Source organism: Lycorma delicatula, chromosome 1 (assembly GCF_047948215.1).
Source record: "Lycorma delicatula isolate Av1 chromosome 1, ASM4794821v1, whole genome shotgun sequence".
NCBI lineage: Eukaryota > Metazoa > Arthropoda > Insecta > Hemiptera > Fulgoridae > Lycorma > Lycorma delicatula.
Window position 1 is genome coordinate 322,539,696 of NC_134455.1, and position 19,362 is coordinate 322,559,057.

The 19,362-nt window shown below is 28.7% G+C and overlaps 1 protein-coding gene across 2 annotated transcripts in view; it reads right to left on the reverse strand.

The window, feature by feature from the left end:
- The window catches only part of LRP1 (LDL receptor protein 1), a 473,582-nt gene that overhangs the window by 49,422 nt on the left and 404,798 nt on the right, over positions 1 to 19,362 (reverse strand). For both annotated transcript variants that reach the window (XM_075382014.1, XM_075382015.1), the window contains 5 exons: positions 13,957 to 14,216; positions 11,016 to 11,194; positions 5,729 to 5,949; positions 5,290 to 5,463; positions 1,274 to 1,401 (listed from right to left, as the gene is read on the reverse strand). In XM_075382014.1, the coding sequence (XP_075238129.1) occupies positions 1,274 to 1,401; positions 5,290 to 5,463; positions 5,729 to 5,949; positions 11,016 to 11,194; positions 13,957 to 14,216 (962 nt within the window). The remainder of the gene's footprint in view (positions 1 to 1,273; positions 1,402 to 5,289; positions 5,464 to 5,728; positions 5,950 to 11,015; positions 11,195 to 13,956; positions 14,217 to 19,362) is intronic.

The window sequence follows — 19,362 nt, forward strand, 5'->3', positions numbered from 1 at the left end:
GTAGGTATAAGAAATACTAAAAAAAGAAGATGTGGGTATGAAGGTAATAGTAGGCCTGAAAACAACTAATGACAATTCAAAAAGTGGTGATGAAAATTTAATACCAATTTAAATAAAATTTGATTTCACAAATTCATATAATTGGCTTACAGACCAATTTAAAAATTCATTAATAGGGTTCATTTAAATACTCATATTGTAATTAGTTATGTCTTATTATTCATGCACATAGTAATTTATATTTTTAAACATAATTAAACATTTTTAAATCAAAATTTGATTTTGTTTGAATTATAAATCTTTTTTAAATTCATTTTTAGCAGAATTCTGTGTGACTATATATTTACAATTTCATGTAATTATTTTATAAGTAAAAAATTACTTTATTATCAATTTAAAATAGCTTCTAAATAAAATATCCTATTTCAACTTTTAACTAAATTATTCCTTTATATAAGTTAGAGATTTCCAGAGCAGTAATAACTCCAGAATAATTATATACACCAGTAAATATATAATAACTTTTTCCTTTTTAGTATCATAGAAAATTAAACATAATTTTACAATCATATTTATTTTTTAAAATTATAAATAAGTCACTTTCAGATTTATTTTCAATGGAGAAACTGTTCTTCCAATAAACTTTTGGAGGAAATTAGTATCAGCTTATTTGATGGAATTACTAGATGATTTGGTTACTACTGATAACAACACTGAAGAAAAGATGTTGCCTAATTTAACACTGAATGGTCCTTTGAAAAAACAATTTTCAAGTAATTTAAAAATAAGTAGTTTATAATAATTATTAATTTTAAAGCCTCATCATATTTTCATCATAGTACAACAAACACAAACAGTTTAATAATTATAATAGTACACACTACCATGCATTAATAAGACAAATATGACTTATAGATAATTGATAAGTAGGTTGTTTTTTTAAATACACTATTACACTGAAAATAAATCTATCCACTAATTCTGTGTTAACTATTTAGAAAATTCAAGAAAATTAAAAAAAAATCATAAATCATAGGTTATTATCAATAAAAGAAACTTGACAAAATTTCTGAATTACTTACTCATGGAATTAAATTTAGAATATTGACTGTATTTGTCTTTTCTATATGATGTATGATACAAATTAATAAAAGCTAGTAACATTGTTTCATTAAGTTCCTTCTAAAAAAAAATGCATCGATAATCTTACACATTCATTAGATATAAATACACAATATATGTTATTTCTGTTTTGAGAATAATATATAATTACCTCATGTTTATTATCGGTTTCATTAGATAACAGGCCATCAGGACACAGGCAGTCAAATCCTTTGCTTGTTTGAGATGTCACACATAAAGCACTCTCATGACATGATTCTGGTTTACAAGGATTTGTTACTGAAAGAAGAAATAAATTTAGTAAACTTTGGATAAAGATAAATATGTTAATTACTTATATATAATTATAAAATTATATAACAAATTTTCAGAGAGTAAAAATATGTTAATATTACTTACACTCTCAAAATAATGGAACTTTTTCTACCAAAGGCATTTTGAAGCTAATTATTGTTTTTTTTTAGTGGATTATACAGTAACTCTGGATGTATAATTTAATTAATTTGTACATAAAATTGAAAAAAAAAAATGGTACAGTAATCAAATAAAATATTGAATAGAGAGAAATTTTAGAACAAAATAATGCGATGTAGAACAGCATTGAGAAGCTTCTTTTTATTATAAAACGTGACTAATCTGGAAACTATATTCCAGGAACTTAAAGGTCCTTTTATACTTTTTACACAAAAAATGGAAGAAAATTCTCACATTAATAAAATCAAAACTACACATAGCATTATACAGCAATTTGGTTTTAGATGGAGATGTAGTAAGTAGCACAAAATTTTTAGTTTTATTGATCAGGCGTCAGAGCTATTAACATGAACGGTTTTCAGTTAGACCTTTCTGCAATTTATCAAAGGCTTTGATTGTATTAATCTAAAAACATTTTGGAAGAAATGACATTTTTGAAATTTAAGGGGATTCAGGATTCAGCATAATGTACTTCAATTTGTGTGAATATAAGCAGGGAACCATGGTCAACTCAGACTCTGACTTCTACCAAAACAGACAAACAGATTATTTATGAACATCTACGTAGAAAGTTTACAATGGGCCATTCTCATTCTCATATAAATCAATGGCTACAGTAAGGTTTTAGGTTGAGCAGATATATTGATGTACAAAGGCAATACAACAATGGTGTTTCAAATAATAATGATGACAGACTAGGTTAACTGATATCATAAGAATTTTATTTGGTTACAAGATAATTTTAACCAGATTTGAGTAAAACTAACTTAAGTAACTTCATTAACTTTCAATTTGACAGAGTTCTTTTGCTAACTCAGATTTTCTTTAGGAACCTGGAAATTCAATGAACTTCTCTGACAAATTTTGCCACTTGATAAAGTGTTGACAGAGTGGTTTTTGAGGAGATTTGTATACTATCCCAATGTATACTACATTTTGCCAACTGGAATTATGTAATGAGGAAACAATTAAGACAGCATTCTCATTGTCTGAATCTCAAAATGGTGCTTACTGTGTATTTTCATCATGTATGATACTTCTTTCAAACAGCCATCTATATGTTTCAAATGCCTGAACACATTAATAAAAATTTTGAGTATGTTGTATTGGTTTTTTTTTATTTTTATAAAATTATTGATGTTACTGTAATTTCTGCTATAAAAAAAGTCTAAAACATTTTAAAAAAATTTATTGTGCAATAAAATCGCATTTAAAGTATTTCATTTAGATTTGTTTTATAGTTCAAAATTAATTCTTTTATTTTCTTTTTTTTATTACTTTATTTGTATGTTTACAACACAATGATGAATGGTATTTATTCCAGTTTGTTTATAATTTGTTTCATGCTGATTATGTTGTATTTTTGTTAATATTATTGCTAATTCTGTAAATTAACCATTTATGTAATACTTAAAGTTTTGAAATGATACTTTTAAACAAAAATATTTAAAGATTATTAAATCATTTATTCTTAACCACAAGGACTGATTTTCTGCTTAATAAATGTCTCATTTTGGTGTGTTTTAGAAGTATGCATGGCTATATGATCAGATGCAATTCCTAAATCATTTGTTACATTTTTCAAAATCTAATAGTAGAAAAAAACACATGAGTAAACTATGTTGTACACAAGTGCAACACTTCACTTTTACTTTTTATTTGTCTTGTTTTTGTTTACTGACACCAATAATAATTATTAAACAATAATTCCTTTCATTCATTTAATGTATTGCAACAGTGGATACTGTATCACAATTAGTACACTTGAAATATTGATTTTATTAATACACAAAAATCTGTTTAGAGATTATATTATGCAAAATACTTTATAAATATGGATAAAATAATACATTACAGGAATCAATTGAGGCATAAACAGAAATTTATCCCAATTATTTTTATAGTCATAACAGACAAAAATGTGAGTAGCAGATATAATTAACAAATGTTTTACTATTACTTTGACAATTTGCATTTAATTTAATTATAAAATGATTGATCTAAAACTAAGACTAATAAAGCTTATCATGGAGTTCATTAGAACTTCATCAGTAAGAGGCAACGAAGTCAACAAACTATTTACAGTTCTAAACATGACCTAAAATTTAAATTTTACAGGTATATTTATGACATTTTTTAATTTGGGAAAAGTCTTGAAATAATATGTGACTGGTTAACCTATGATTCTTGACAATGAAGTTTTCTTTTTCTGTTCTCTCACATTGTGCATATTTTGAGGCAAAATTTGTTTTTGCAGACTGATATCTAGTATCAGTCTAGATATAAAATAAGGAAGGATTAAAAGTGACAGATTCCTGAAAAAATACTTGCATGGCTGGTTAAAAACCAATCCTACAAGATAGACAACAGCACTTTCTGAATGATAAGAACATTTTAAAATTCAAACTGCAGGTGCTGGCTCATAATTTAAGCCATAAACTAACTGTGAAGTAAATCAGAGAAAGTACATAGATAATATACTGCAATAAAAGAAGATGAAGTTCACTGAAAGAATAAATACATGTCTTTTATACATTACATTGAACTGATGGGCATATACCTAGCGTTTCTAATAACAAAGAGGCCTTTACCAAAGTTATTTGAAAGACCTCATTAAGGAAAGGTAGAAAATTAATTAAATTTTTTACCTGGTGATTTTGTGAAAATTTATTTTAGAAAAATAACCCTTATATTAACTTCAGACATTTGCAATAATATTACCTGATGTAAATAAGAACTTGCTCACTGTGAACAGGAATTTTGATATTTTATGGCTATAGTAAATCAAATGAGGAAGAAAAAGAATAAGATGATCTCTAAATTGGTTTGACTGCTGGTTCAACATGATTTAAAAAGATGCAGATAGAAATAGACTACATGTAAGAAGATAGCTACAATAGGTATAGAAGATTAAGATAATTGCTGATTCTTCTGCATCAGAAACACAAATGACTGAAAACTACTGGCTATCATAAATCTAGAGGCTGTCAGGAACTTTGAAAGAAAAGGATGAGAACTCAAAGATTTAGGAACAGTTTCTAGAAGGAATAACAAATTTTAAACTAAAAGAAGGATTACAAAATAGATAGCTAAGGGTTAACCAGGCATTTGTGAGAGATCAAGTGGAAAACAAAGACAGAAGGAAAGATCTTGGAAGAATGAAAGTTGCTAGTTAGTTTTCAAATTTGCTGTAAAGAAAGCTGGTTCATGAAAGATCCAACAAAATTCCCCTGAAATGAAATATGGCATGAACAAAAATCCAAACAGAAGGTACGTCACTAAGTTTATAAGATTCAGAAAAAATGATGCAGTATGAGCTTTCACAGTACCAATTCCACTAATAACATTTTGACATAAATAAGATTGCAATTGAAACAGCAGATTCTTTTATAAATAACTGCACATGAATTTAAGGTGGTGAGAAATATCGTAACCAGAAACCCCACATACTCATATACAAAAATATTGTAAAATTTTGTAGTCAAGAAAGAGGAGAGAGAGAGAAAGATAGAGATCCTGAAATAAAGAAATTACTGTACCAAAGAAAAATCTTTCTAAAGGAACTGATTCAGTGGAAGCAATATTTATGATGAATATGTTTTATAAAATTATGTAAATTTTATAGTTACAATCCAATTTTTAGATGAACATAATTTCAACTTATCAATGTATGTTGATGAAAGAATTACTTACAGTTTTCTTGTTTGGCCTCTTGAACAATAACAATATCAGATGCACGACTCAGTCCATGAGCAAGATAAGTCACGTTTTCCTTACCAAATTTTTTCAGTCTTAGTACATCATTATTATGATATGTACTAATGTACAACCAATCTTCAAATACTTCAATTGAGTATGGCTTCATATCTGCACAGATAATTGAATTACATTTAAGATTTTTTTTTAACTAAAATATTCACTCAAATAAAGAAAATATATAAAGAATTGCCCTACAAATAAAACCTTTTTTTTCCAGCCACACTAGATTTGTTTTAAATAGCTTAAGAAATAATTGGTAGTAGGAAATATTGCTAATATGATAATAATATTTTCAAATTACAAAAATACCATATTAAGCTTCTGTAAAAAAACTCCTACTTCCATAACATAAGATTTAGGAAAATAATACTACCATGAGTAAATTTATGGACCAGCTGTTGATCTCGTCCATCTAAAGTGATGCATTCAATAACCATTGATTTAGCATCAGCCCAGTAGAGTCGTCCAACAGGATAGTCAATCGTAAGACCAGCAGGACGCTGAACTCCACGGACAAGTACTTTACGATTGGATCCATCCATTCCACAAGATTCAATCCTTGCATTACGACCACCATCAGACCAGAATATAGTCCTATAGAAATAAAATTTTATTATAGCAAGAAGTAATATATCACTAGACATAAGAATTAATATAATAGTGCTCTGCCATTCAATACTTTAGAGGCTTATGAATTATCACTGATTTTTAAAAATAAAAAAACTGCTAATGGGAATCTGTTTTAGATAAATATCCCTGTAATTAAAAAAAATCTCAACATAAACTTGCAACAAATTTTTTAAATGAACTTTCTAACATAATAAAGGAATTCAATTTTATCTAGGATTAATTTCATTTTTCAATTTTATCACTGTATTCTTGTATTGTATTTATGGTTCTGATTTATTTAATTTGTATGTATGTATATATTATCTTGTCACCAGCTGAAATTTTAGTACTGCAAGACTTCTATAGTGTAATTATTTTTTAAATCTACTTGGAGATCCATACTTGACCATTATTCCATAAATGGTTAGTTTATTATTTTACTCATTGAAATATAATGGATGGTAACCACCAATACAGTTATTACTATACGGGGTACCTAGTTCCACTAGATTATGTAATAACTGTTTACTTTTATTATTTTACTTCTATTTTATATTGTTTGGTTGTATGTCTACTGAGCTTATGTATTAAGAATTTATAACTGTAAATAATTTTATTTTCATTTGTAATCTGTTTATTTTGTGGAATAAAGTTTATTATTAATTCATTAAAAATAATGTCCAGTTCCATCACATCAAATAGTTCTATTTTTGTATTGCCAAACTATTACTTTGACCATGAGTAAAGGACCTTATTCTACTTCCAGTGCCATTTTTATCCCCCCAAAAAACTGAAGAGAATAAAAAGGTTTTAAAGCTGTCATTGGAGCTCCATAGTCTTCACAAGAAAAGCTAATAGGAAATGTTTATTGAAAATACAGTAGAATCCTTCACATCCAAATTATTTGGCATGGCAATAGTATTTAGATAACTCAGTAATGTACACAACAATTATTTAAACAATGTGAGCATCCATTAGACATATGAGTTGGCATTTGACCTAAATTATTCAATAAAAATGAAACATTGTTTCAACAAGTTTGTACAGCTGCTCATGAACTATACTGTTTTAATGATATCCCAATAAATACCCTTGATTTATTTTAATTTAAAACATGGTATGTTTTAAATTTTTTATTTTGTTGGAAGTCCCTTTTTATACTGAAATGTAAAAAATAAAATTTCAGAGATATTAAATTTAATCTAAATATAATAGAGATAAGTTTTCGTACCTTTATAAGACATGAATACTTTTATAAATATCCTTTAATCTATTTAAGTGTTCATTTCTGTATAATCATTGAATCACTTGTTTAAAATAAGCATATCATTTAAATTTATAACAAACTGTTGCTTTTTTTATAATTCAATTACAAATTGGATCTAATGGTTTACAATCCTGATTGCAAAATGACTAATAATGAAATAAATATAGTTTTATTATGGCATTGGTTGTGGGTACAGACTGCTATACTGAATCTGGAATGGCAACACTACTGCTATGTCCAATGACAAAGTTACCTGTGCCTTTGAACCCAAAATGCTTTTCCCTTTTCTCAGTAACCTTTCCAAAGCAATGAATTCTTAAAAGAATAAAAATATTTTTTTGTCAAACATAATCATTAATTTAAAACAATAATGAAAATAATGAACCTTTTCTCTTGATTGAACATCATATAGATTCACAGATAATATGCTTTTGCAATCGAATAACAATTCAAACATTGTTCTTTGTTAAAGAACAATTTAACATTTTGTAGGTTATAAGGTAATAAGAAGGGTAGATTGTGTAAAAATTTTAACATGATTAGTACCGTAGTTTATTAGTAATAAGCAATCAAAGTTAAGGTATGCAAAAGAAAGTTAAAAAATGGCAGCTCTTTTGGTTTTCAGTGCATAACATATCTTAAAAATAAAGCTTAATTATCAAATGCAGAATAAAATAATATAAAGGAGGGTGGAATTTGTTATGAGATTTAGTGGAGGTTTTTATTTTTATAAAGCCTGAAACTCAAGTGCACATTCTTTCTATTCACAATATGACCTCTGTACGAGTTTGATTCTGTCTCTGATATAAGAAAGTTACGGCTATGTTATAACATTAGTAGGGTAACAGATATTTAACTGATAGTTTTCCATTCCTGCTTAATTCATTGTTTTTAAATAATTTCAAAAAAAAGAATTAGCTATCTTATCTCCTTGAAGTGAAAACAGTAGTGGCTTAGAGTTCTGTACTTGGATGCTTTTTGTTTTTTTTACTGCCGACAAATGACCTTTCATTTAATCTTTTCCATAAAGCAGTAATAAATGCAAATGACAATCCTTGGTGTGTAAAGGAAAGAAGAGTGCAGATATAAATAAAATTAAACTAATTTTTGATTCTGCTTTTATTTATTTGCTGCTTGTAGCAACAATTTTTCCCTGTCCCACAAAAAACCCATAAGGATAATACTAATATTTTATGCCTTAATTAATATTGTTTCTTTCAATAACTTCATTTTTTATCCAAAGGTAAAAATCAATAATTTCTATTTTTTAACGTTTCTCAATACCACACTGAAATTTTTGTTTCCCCCAAAAAAATTGAGAACTAAAATAGTACACTAACAAATTACATTTCTGCAAGAGTAGTAACGATTTAAAGGTTTGGTAACTATCAGCAGCAGTAATACCTGGTATAAACAAGTGGCTTGGTGAAGGTACAAAGCCACTTGTTTATACCAGGTGTTAGCTCTACACATAGTAATCACAGTATTTTTGTTGTTCATATTTATTATTCTATAATTTTAATCAGTTAAATAACAATAAAAATGAATTAGTCAATTAAATAAATGTTTGTAATCTTCAATGACAGGAATGTTTGACACACAGTAAAATGCTTATTATTTATAGTATAGGTACATACATATATGAGCAATGAGACAAACTTTTTACAATAAAAAAATATGTTTGAAAACATTTTTATGGTAATATTATTTCATATTTTCTGAACTAGTAAACCAAATATTTCATTATGATTATGAGTAGATACTTCAGAAAAAAAATTGCATTAAATGTCATACAATGCTGAATAGACAATTTAAACTGAAACACAGTTGCTAATGTAAAACAAACAACATACAAAGAATAAAAATATTTCCTTATCTGTACAAACTCATAATATCTTTAAAAATTATATTAATTTTTTATAAATCAAAATTTGACAAATAAAAATAGTAGCATGTTTTAAGAACAGTCCTAAATTTTAATGAGTAGGTAATCATTCTCAGTCTCATTTATCAGTTCAACTATCTCTTATAAAAAAATGGTCATTCCAGTTAAAAAAAAGAATTTTCAATTATATAAACAAAAACACTGTCAATATTGAATAGTTTAAAAAAGTGCACAGAATAAGCAATTTATTGATAGTGTACATAACTGATTTCATCAGCTGCATAGTTAAAAGCATTAAAGGAAAACACACTGTCATACATTACATTAATAAACTTTAAAAATAAAATTATCTAATTCTGTGATTAAAATTTATTTAAATTATCTTTTTTTTACTTCCTTGTATGAAGTAAAGGAAGCACTGTGATCGCGAAATTTTTGGTTTTCAGATTTCAATGGAAATATCCATTTTGACCATCCCTGAATCCATTTTGACTAGTTTCGACGTGATGTGTGTACATACGTATGTATATTGCATAACTCAAAAACGATTAGTCATAGGATGTTGAAATTTTGGATTTAGGTCTGTTGTAACATTTGGTTGTGTACCTTCCTTTTTGCTTACAATTGACTGAATCAAAAGTATCGAGAAAGTCCAAAATCCCCAAAAATCTGGATTTTGGACTTTTTCATAACTGCAGTAATAAGCCCTCATTGAGAGCTTTTCAACAATATATCATCAGTAGTACTTATTTTCATTGGTTCCAGAGATATAGCCAAATAAAATTTTAATTATGAAAGATTAGGATCTTACAAGGGAAGGCACATCGGTTCGAATAAAACTTCATCTCCTTTTTTTTCAATTTTTTTTTTAAGTTAAATATATTGATTTATTAAGAATTATTAACCTGTGATTGTAAAAAAAAATTACAATAAATAATAATTCAATATCAATAAAAAAAAATTAGAAATTATCAGTAAAGCAAAATTTTATGTACTTTTAAAAATGCGTATATATAATTTAATAGGCATTATACATATGTGTATATGTAACAGATTTGGTGAAACATCTGATTATTTAATATTAATTGAAAATTATAATTTAGAATCATATTATTTTTGGATTTCTAGTTTAATCTTATTTAATTATGCTGGAATTTCTGTTTAATTTTATCTACATTAAAGTTAAGTACAGAGTGACTGAAAAATAGATCCTCATAATAACAACTTATACACCGAGGCATACATGCCTGATCTTTAATAAATTGCAAATCATAGAAATGATTTATGAAACTAGCTCATGATCAAATATTATTGAGATTAAATTTTGTGAGGAAAAGACTACACTTGATGTAAACTATAATAATAATGCAAATATACACCTGAGGCTGTAACAAACTTGCAGTAGATATAATGGAACAGAGGTTAATAAGTTTTTAAATGCTTAATTTTATAATTCTTAAACTACCTCTTTTTTCAGTTAATGATTATCTGGATAGTTTAGAAAATTTGTTTAACTTTGACTTGCTAAAGGTGAGACCTATAGTTATAGTAGTAGCAGTGGTGTGAATTCTGAAATAAATATATTCTAATTACATTTGTGTTATATTTCATAATTTTTTTTATGCTGACTACTTAAATACTTTGTTTATATTTGTTAACTTCCTGACCGATGGCGTTCTTCATGTTATATTATTGATGATGTCATATGATTGCATGTTTTCCGATAAATTGTCATTACTAATATAATATGATTCATTCTTCAGGCTAGTGTTTGTAATATGGAAATACCATCTAAGTGAAGCCCATTGTTACTTTTGTTAATAAATAATAAGTTTTATAAATAATTCTTAATTAATCCGTGTAAAATTTCACAATATATTCCAAGAAAAAAGTACTTACGCAGTTTTAGGATCAACAACGATATCACGAGGTTGATCGAGGTCATGTTCAATAAGTGTTCGCATCTTTTTACCATCTATTGTAGCAACTGATACTTTTTTAGTACCAGTATCCACCCAGTATATGTTTTTTGATACCCAGTCAACAGCAATACCTTTTGGCTCTGAAAGGTTTGAGATCTGAAAGATAACATTAATTAACATTTATCATATAAGTATAAACTTAATATACAGATCTTATTCACATTATCTGTATTCTCAATTCATAGTAAGAAATTCTCATAGTGAAGTACATAGACCAATTAACTGATAGACTAATTAATTAATTTCAATAGGAGTTACTAGATCATACAATACACCTGACTGGCAATGCAAGAAGATAGTTACTTCACAGAATAATTAAAATATTCTGTACAGATTTTTAAGCGTGTAGTTTTAAATCATTTTTAACATTTATTTATCATTAATTGACAGATAAAATAACTGGAATGTTTATTAAAAATATGATAGAAATGAATTGATTGATAAATATGTTTTATAAAATGTTTTATTGAATATAGTATTAGCTATTGGTTTACATATTTTAATCTGTGTATTAATGTAGTGGTTTATTACAGCTGCTTGACAAGCATATTCCATTGTTTAATTCTAAGTTATCTATAAAACCACTATTATTAAAAAAATTATTTTCACCATTAATAAAATACCAATAGAGTATTATTACTTCAAATAATATAATCATTAATAACAATGAAAATAAAACAGAGTGGATACAATGCTTAAATTATTTAATAAGTAAATATACAAGTAGTTGTTTAAGATTCTCTGAGAGAATGGTCTAGTACCTGAAATCCACATAATCCAAAGGTTGAATCATTTGGAAAAAAGAGAAAAGATATCTGATCAAAGAAATATTGCTTTGTTGCTTGGTATACACAATGCAGTTTTACAATCAGGATAGTATCACATCCTACTACGATACTACTATAAAGCATCTTTTCTTCAGATTTACCAGTTATTTTTTTCAAAACAAACTTAAGAAGTACATCAATAGTTTGTCTTTTACTGACACTAAACAACTTTGGAACATACAATATAAATATAATAATATATTATATTCATGTAAGTATAAACAACAATACAATATAAATATAATGATATAGTATATTCATGTGAGTATGTTACAGTGCTGTACCTTCACTAACTGAAATTTTATACTGTGGATCTTTATCTTGAATCAGGTCTGAATAGTTCCTCCAATAATTATAAATTTAGTTTTTGTTACTGCTACTGTATATTTATAGTAGTTTACAGTTGTAAAAGTATTTAATTTTATCTAATATGTTCTTAAGTTTATATAATACTAGGCATTAAAAGGAAAATTCATTCAGTAGATGAAAAATTAATAAAAAAAGGTAATTATAATTTACATAATATTTTTTAGCAATTAAAAAAGAATTTATTAAAATTATAAAATGCTTAAATTATAACGAGTGAAATGCAGGTTACTATGCCATAAATTTACAAGTACATCCTCAGATAGTTATAAGTATTAATTAATGTGATCAGAATTACCTAGACGGTGTCAACCTTTGTGGCACAACATTAAAATTTTAATCTTTCATCTACAAGATCTCAAATACAGGTTAAATCTTTACCATAGATAACAGAATCTCCCTCCATACCATAGTCCTAAACTTGAGACTAATGATATTAATGTAGTGAATACATATTAAAAAAATTCAAGACCTGGAGCAATAAGCAAATATGATTCATTTATCTTGTAAGTAAATTTTACCATATAAAGAAAGGATATTTCTATTTATATATCTATATTAATATTATGCAAGTATATGTTACATGATTTTGGCTATAGACATATATATTATCAGTATGAAATTAACGTAAGTTAAATGATACTGTCTGTACATACTGACTATATATTAGTATGCTGATATATTTATATGAGGTGTGGCTAAAAGAAAACCCGATTAATGCTATAAAAACCTTTATTTTTTACAATTTTAACATTATTCCCTTCAATACACTCCCCTCCACGATTCCTACACCACTCCATGTGAATTTTTCATTGGCCAAAGCAGTATTGGAAGTTATTTTCAGAAAACATGTTCATGGTCTCTGTCACTCTGTCTTTCCCAGCTTCAACTATCTCAAATCTCATTCCTTTCAATGCTGACTTCACCTTGGGGTACAGAAAAACGTTACACAGGGGAAGGTCCAGTGAATAGGGTGGATGTTCCAACACAGGGATTCAAAAAAGTCTTGAAAGACAATGCAGTATGGGCTGGGACATTGTCCTGATGAAGAATCAATGACTTGTTTTTCCACAATTCAGGTTGCTTTCTTCTTACTCATTCATAAAGAGTAGTTATGATCTCAAGATAGTATTACTAATTTACAGTTTGACCTTTAAGTACCCAATTTATGTACACAACTCCATGGATGTTGAAAAACATGGTTGTCCTAGATGTGGATAATCTTCAATCTCTTCTTGTCCCTGTTTGAACTGTCTAAACTACTCAAAAACTTGAGTACATGATAAAACATTCATAACCATATACTTCTTTTAACAAAGAATGAGTTTCTGTGGTGGATTTTCCAGGTTTCACAAGAAATTCTACATTAACGTGTTGCACTTTTAAAACAATTAACATTTTTCAGACTGGCTGCAGATGCAAGGTCTGATACAAACAAAGGCCATGATCCAAATAATCCACAGTTGACTTGGCAACAGGAATAGAGAGAGGATGTTATGTGACTCAGCCATGTGTGCCGTTTGACCTTCACGTGCATGCTGTTTGTCTGTAGCTCGATCAGTGTTTTTTTTGGCCACACCTCGCATGTATGTGAGCAAAATGAACAGGAACTAATGTTGGTGTACTAAAATTTTTCAAAAAAGGTTTATCAAATTATCAACTTACAATTGTACGGACACTACGATTTGATGAAGTATCTCGTTTTCCTCTTGCTTCACTCTCTATAACTTTCATGCGTTGAATCCTTTTTGCATGCAAATCGGTCCAGAAGAAAAGAACTTCCCTTGAGCTCCATAGCACATCCATAGCCTCTACCTTATGCGTTGGTGTTACAGTAATTTGATTTAAGGAGCCCTCGTGTGGTTTGTAAGGATCAAGCACTTTAACATCATTATCACTTGCTACCATTAAATATGCTGGTTCTCCTGTAACATTACAAACCAATTAAGAAATAAGTTAAATATAATATAAAGTAAAATGTAAAGAATAATTGTTATGTATCAAATGGTGTCAACTCAACCAGAAATCTGAAGTAAATAATGTGAAATTTTTTCAAATTGGAATTTTATATAATAAAATTATATTTTGCATACAATTTTATTAAATTGTTTTATTCAAAACAATTTATAATTCACTACTGAAGAAATAGCAGCTTCTGAAAACATTCTTATAAATAGAATGCCATCAGTCATCTATAAGGTACATTTACAGGCCTATTGAAAACTAAATAATAAACTACAGAAGAAAGAACAATCAGAAACTGAAATTAGTGGATTGTAAGAATTTTATAACATTTTAATAAAGTATTGATTTCAATTCAAATTATACTAGACAAGAATGAATCTGAAAAAACAACTGACACAAAAGCTAAGAACTCAGGAGCCAAAAACTACTGCTATCAACAATTTAAAACAATGAAATAAAGAATTATGTAATATTTAAAATAAATGAAATTAATAAATCTATCTTAGCAGCAATTAAAATATTATAAAATAAAGTCAAGATTATTATATGTCATATTTACTGTCATCTTTTCTTTATGCATTAACAGAAGACTTTCTCTAGCTCTAAACTGATTTGCAGGCTACACATTAGCATGAAGAAAATAATCAGATTATATCTAATGACTTTCTCAAATTCTCTATAAGAAAGGGGGAGGGGCGAAAAGTGAGAAAATTCAACTGAAAACATTTATTTAGCATTTATTTGTTACTTTTTGTAAGAAGAATATTGCTTTTTACTTAAAATAAATTAGCAATAGATATTTTATTCAGATTGGTACATGACTGTACATTATACAAATTACATTAGAAAAGTGAGGGTAAGTTACTCCTATACATAACATTTGCTTGGCAAGCTCAAGGAAATTGTGGAAAAAAACTTAATCAGAGTGGACACAAAATATAGATAAAAAAAAAAAAAAAAAAATAGAAATAGGGTAAGTTCTTATTAAAACATAAAATAAGCAATAGAAATAATACTAAAAATAAATGTGTGAAGATAATAAATAAATAAAATCAGTAAAAAATAACAGGAAGGCACTAACTAAAATTATTCAAATACATATTACAAGGTGCGGTTCAAAAGTAAGGGCTGATCAGTAACAAAATGAGAACATTTGAAAAAAATGAAAAATTTATTAATGGTTTCAAATGCTTAAACATTTCCTTTGTTTTTCTACATAATTACCATTTAATTCCAAACACTCTTGATATTGTGAAGCAAGCTTTATTGATGCAAGCAGATTGATGCAATGGAGCTGGCAATGTCAGTGGTTGGGGGGGGGGGGGGCACAATCGCACAACATGCAGACCTGGCTCCCGCCTATCTCTTGTTTATTTAGATGCATGATCGAAAGTGGAAAAAAAAACAGCCCTCATAGATAGGAATATATGTATAATTTATTTATTCACAATAGATGTTAATTTATTTAACAATGATGAGAAAGTTAGTATTTTACCAAGATGCTTCAAAACAAGGCAGAGTAGTTTTATTTTTTTTTAAATACTCAAATCACTTTGTTTATACAACAAAACCTTTTCACTAACAAGTCACAGAATTTTCACACTATGGGAAACTTATCTTCATTAATGAAATACAAATTCATACAATTAACAATGTTACTTCAATCTAAGAACATAAGTTTATTCATATTTAAAATTATTTATATCCATCAAATGAATGATTTTTTTTAACTGGTAATGTAGAATTTTCTAATCCTGTTGTTATCTTTGGATATAGATGTAACAGTATTACCAACACATTGGGTAATAACAAATGGGCTGAGATTTTGAGGAAGATCCTTAACAAATAACAATTAGATAATAATAATAATATATTATTATTAGCAGAACACATACGTACTTGGGAACATCTAACATACAAACATTAGTGCAGGCAGGCAAGTTACACAATCTAACCAACGAATTAGCAGAACAAAAAATCCAGATTCTTGTAGTTCAAGAAACCCGATTTCCAGACTCACAGACAATGGACTACAACGGTTACAGAATTTTTAGAAGTGGAACAAATAGGAAAGTCTGCAAAGGGGCGAATATGCTGGGAATGGCCTTCCTGGTAAGTAAGAAAGTTCTGGATTCTGTACAAGAAGTAAAAGCAATAAGTAACAGGCTTATGACAATGAGAGTCCAACACACAAAAAAAAAATTACATTTATCAATGTACATGCCCCAACTAATGAACAAATTAGGAAAGACCCAGAAATGATGGACAAATGCTGGGGAGAACTCGAAACCGAGATGTCCAAAATCCTGAAAAATGATGTAAAAGTTCTACTTGGAGACTTTAACGCCCAAATTGGTACAGAGCAGAAATATAGAAAGACAGTTGGCAAGTACCCTGCATATACGTCCACGAACAAAAACGAAACCTGCTTAAATGAACTGTCAACAAAACAATTTAAAAATCATGTCTACCTCCCTCAGGAAAAACCCACGAAACAAAAAACTTAGCGATCCCCTGTGCACCATTTGGGAGAATATCAGATTGACCACGTTGCAATAACCTATGACCTTCAAAAGGAAATACACGACGTTCAGGTAAAAAATGAGCAAACATTGACGCGGATCACAACCTGACAAGAAACAAGATTAAATTTACTGTTGGCTGTAACATACAAAGAAACCATTGATAATCCCAAGATTTGATGTCAAGAAGATTAAAGGATCAAAAATCACGGAGAAATGGGAGGAATAACCTGCAGAAAATTGGCAGGAATTTAGATTTAAAATTATTCAAAAAGCCAGAATGCAGATTTCACTTCTAAAATAACCTAACACCCGTGGTGGAATCAAGAATGTGGAATAGCCCTAGAAAACAGAAAGAAAACGTTTAACGACTACAATTCAAATAAAACAGAGGAAACTCTAGAGAAATTCCTAAAAATCTGAAGGCAAACAAACAAAATTATAAAAAAAATCAAAAGAAAATAAGTCAATAACCAGTTAGATAGAAGCAAATTTTAGAAATTACAACATGCACGACTTTTATAAGACATTTGCTTCACGAATCAAAGGATACACCCCACAGAATCTCTGCTTCAAGAGACAAAACGGTAAACTGGCTGTCACGAACAAAGAAAATTGTTGGGAACTCGCAGAATATTTTGAGAAACTGTTAAACTGCCCTGAACCAAAAGAAAGATTTCTGAGAGTCACAGCAAGTGCTACAGAGAAAGATTCCCTTTCCCCAACTCAAGATGAAATTTTATCCCATATTCAAAAACTCAAACACAATAAGGCCCCAGGAGCAGATGGAATAATAGCCGAACTACTGAAGAATTTAGGACCTAATTCTATGAAGGAAATCAGAAAAATTACTCAAGACATCTGGCAAACAGAAAAGATCCCGGAAGACTGGAAAACCACTTTAATTCATCATTATATAAGAAGGACAATAGGACAGACATAAACAACTACATAGGAATTTCCCTTTTACCGGTTGCATACAAAATCCTATCATCCTGCCTCTTAACTAGAGCACAAGAACAGCAGGAACCATACCTATCAGAATATTGAGCAGGCTTTAGACCTAACAGGTCATGTCCGGAACAGATCTTCAGCCTGAAAACGATAATCAAAATTAAAAACAACAGAAGCAAATCCATGATCTCCACATTTGTAGATTTCAAAAAAGCCTACGACTCCGTAAACAGACATCTCTTTTCCAAATTCTAGAAGAGAGAGGACTAGATTAGAAAACTCAAAGATTAATAAAACAAACATTAACTGGAACTAAATCTAAAATAAAATTTACGGGCAAAATCTCAGAACCTTTTGAAATTAAGATGGAAGTGAGACAAGGGGATAGACTCTCCCTCCTGATATTTAACATCACATTGGACAAAGTGATGAAAGAGTGGGAAGATACACTCAAATAACAAAAATACTGGAAACCAATTTCATTGGGATTCACGAAATTAAATTTAAGTATCCCATACCTGTCATTTACAGATGATTTGGCAATCCTTACGGAAGATGAACAGATTGCGATAAAACAAATAGAAACACTCAAGGATTGTGCAGAAAAAGTGGGACTACAAATTTTGTTTGAAAAAACAGTATTCATCTGCTCCAGAATAGAAATCCCAAATTTAAACACAAAACATGGAGTAATAAATTAAGTCCCTCACTTTTTAAATACCTTGGAGAATTTATTACGCTGAACAGCTCTGAGAAACCAAATCAATTGGACCATCTGCAGAAGGTCAGGAAAGCTCTAGCTTTGGTGCAAAATCTCTACAACAAGAAATCCCTCTCATGCCAAACGAAGATCTGGCATTACAACACAGTTATTAAACCCACAGCATTATATGCCAGTGAAACATTGACCTTAAATAAGAAAACTGAAATAGAAGAAATAAAGAAAGAGGAAAGGAAGATTACAAGGAAAATATTGAGACCGAAACAAACTGAAGAAGGATACAGATTATACCAAACAAATTGTTGAAACATACTCATCAAAACTGACATAAGGAAAAGGCGAATGAAATTCGTTGAACACCTTTGCAGGCTGCTGGAAAACCGACTGACCAAAAGAATAATCGTCTATGTAACATCATTAAAAGTTGCAATGCCCTGGCTCGCAGAAACATGAAAAGATTTAGAACTCGCCGGAATTGCGCTGAAGAGGATCATAGACACAAACACATATATAAACAAAATAGATAGATGGGAAGTTAAACTAGAAGTACTGAAGCCTAAACAATATCGTCCAAAATGGTTTGAAGAACAGAAGAAGAAAGAAAGAATTTTGGAGGGAAAAGAAGAATGCCAAGTGAAAGAAATATGAATCATGAATGCTTAATGTCTTCCATTGGGAAGTTCTCGACTTATAATAATAACAATAATAATAAGAGCAAAAGATTGAGGAGGCTGAGACTCCTACCTAATCTGATGTTCATTTGATAAGGATGTTTATCCTGAAACTGAAATTTCAACAGTTTGTTTAAAGTTAGTAAGGTATGATATATAAGCAGTTCTGTAACACTGCAACAACTAAAATTTTCATTAGTGTGAGTCCTTGTTACAAGCAATCGTTCATGTAAGCAAT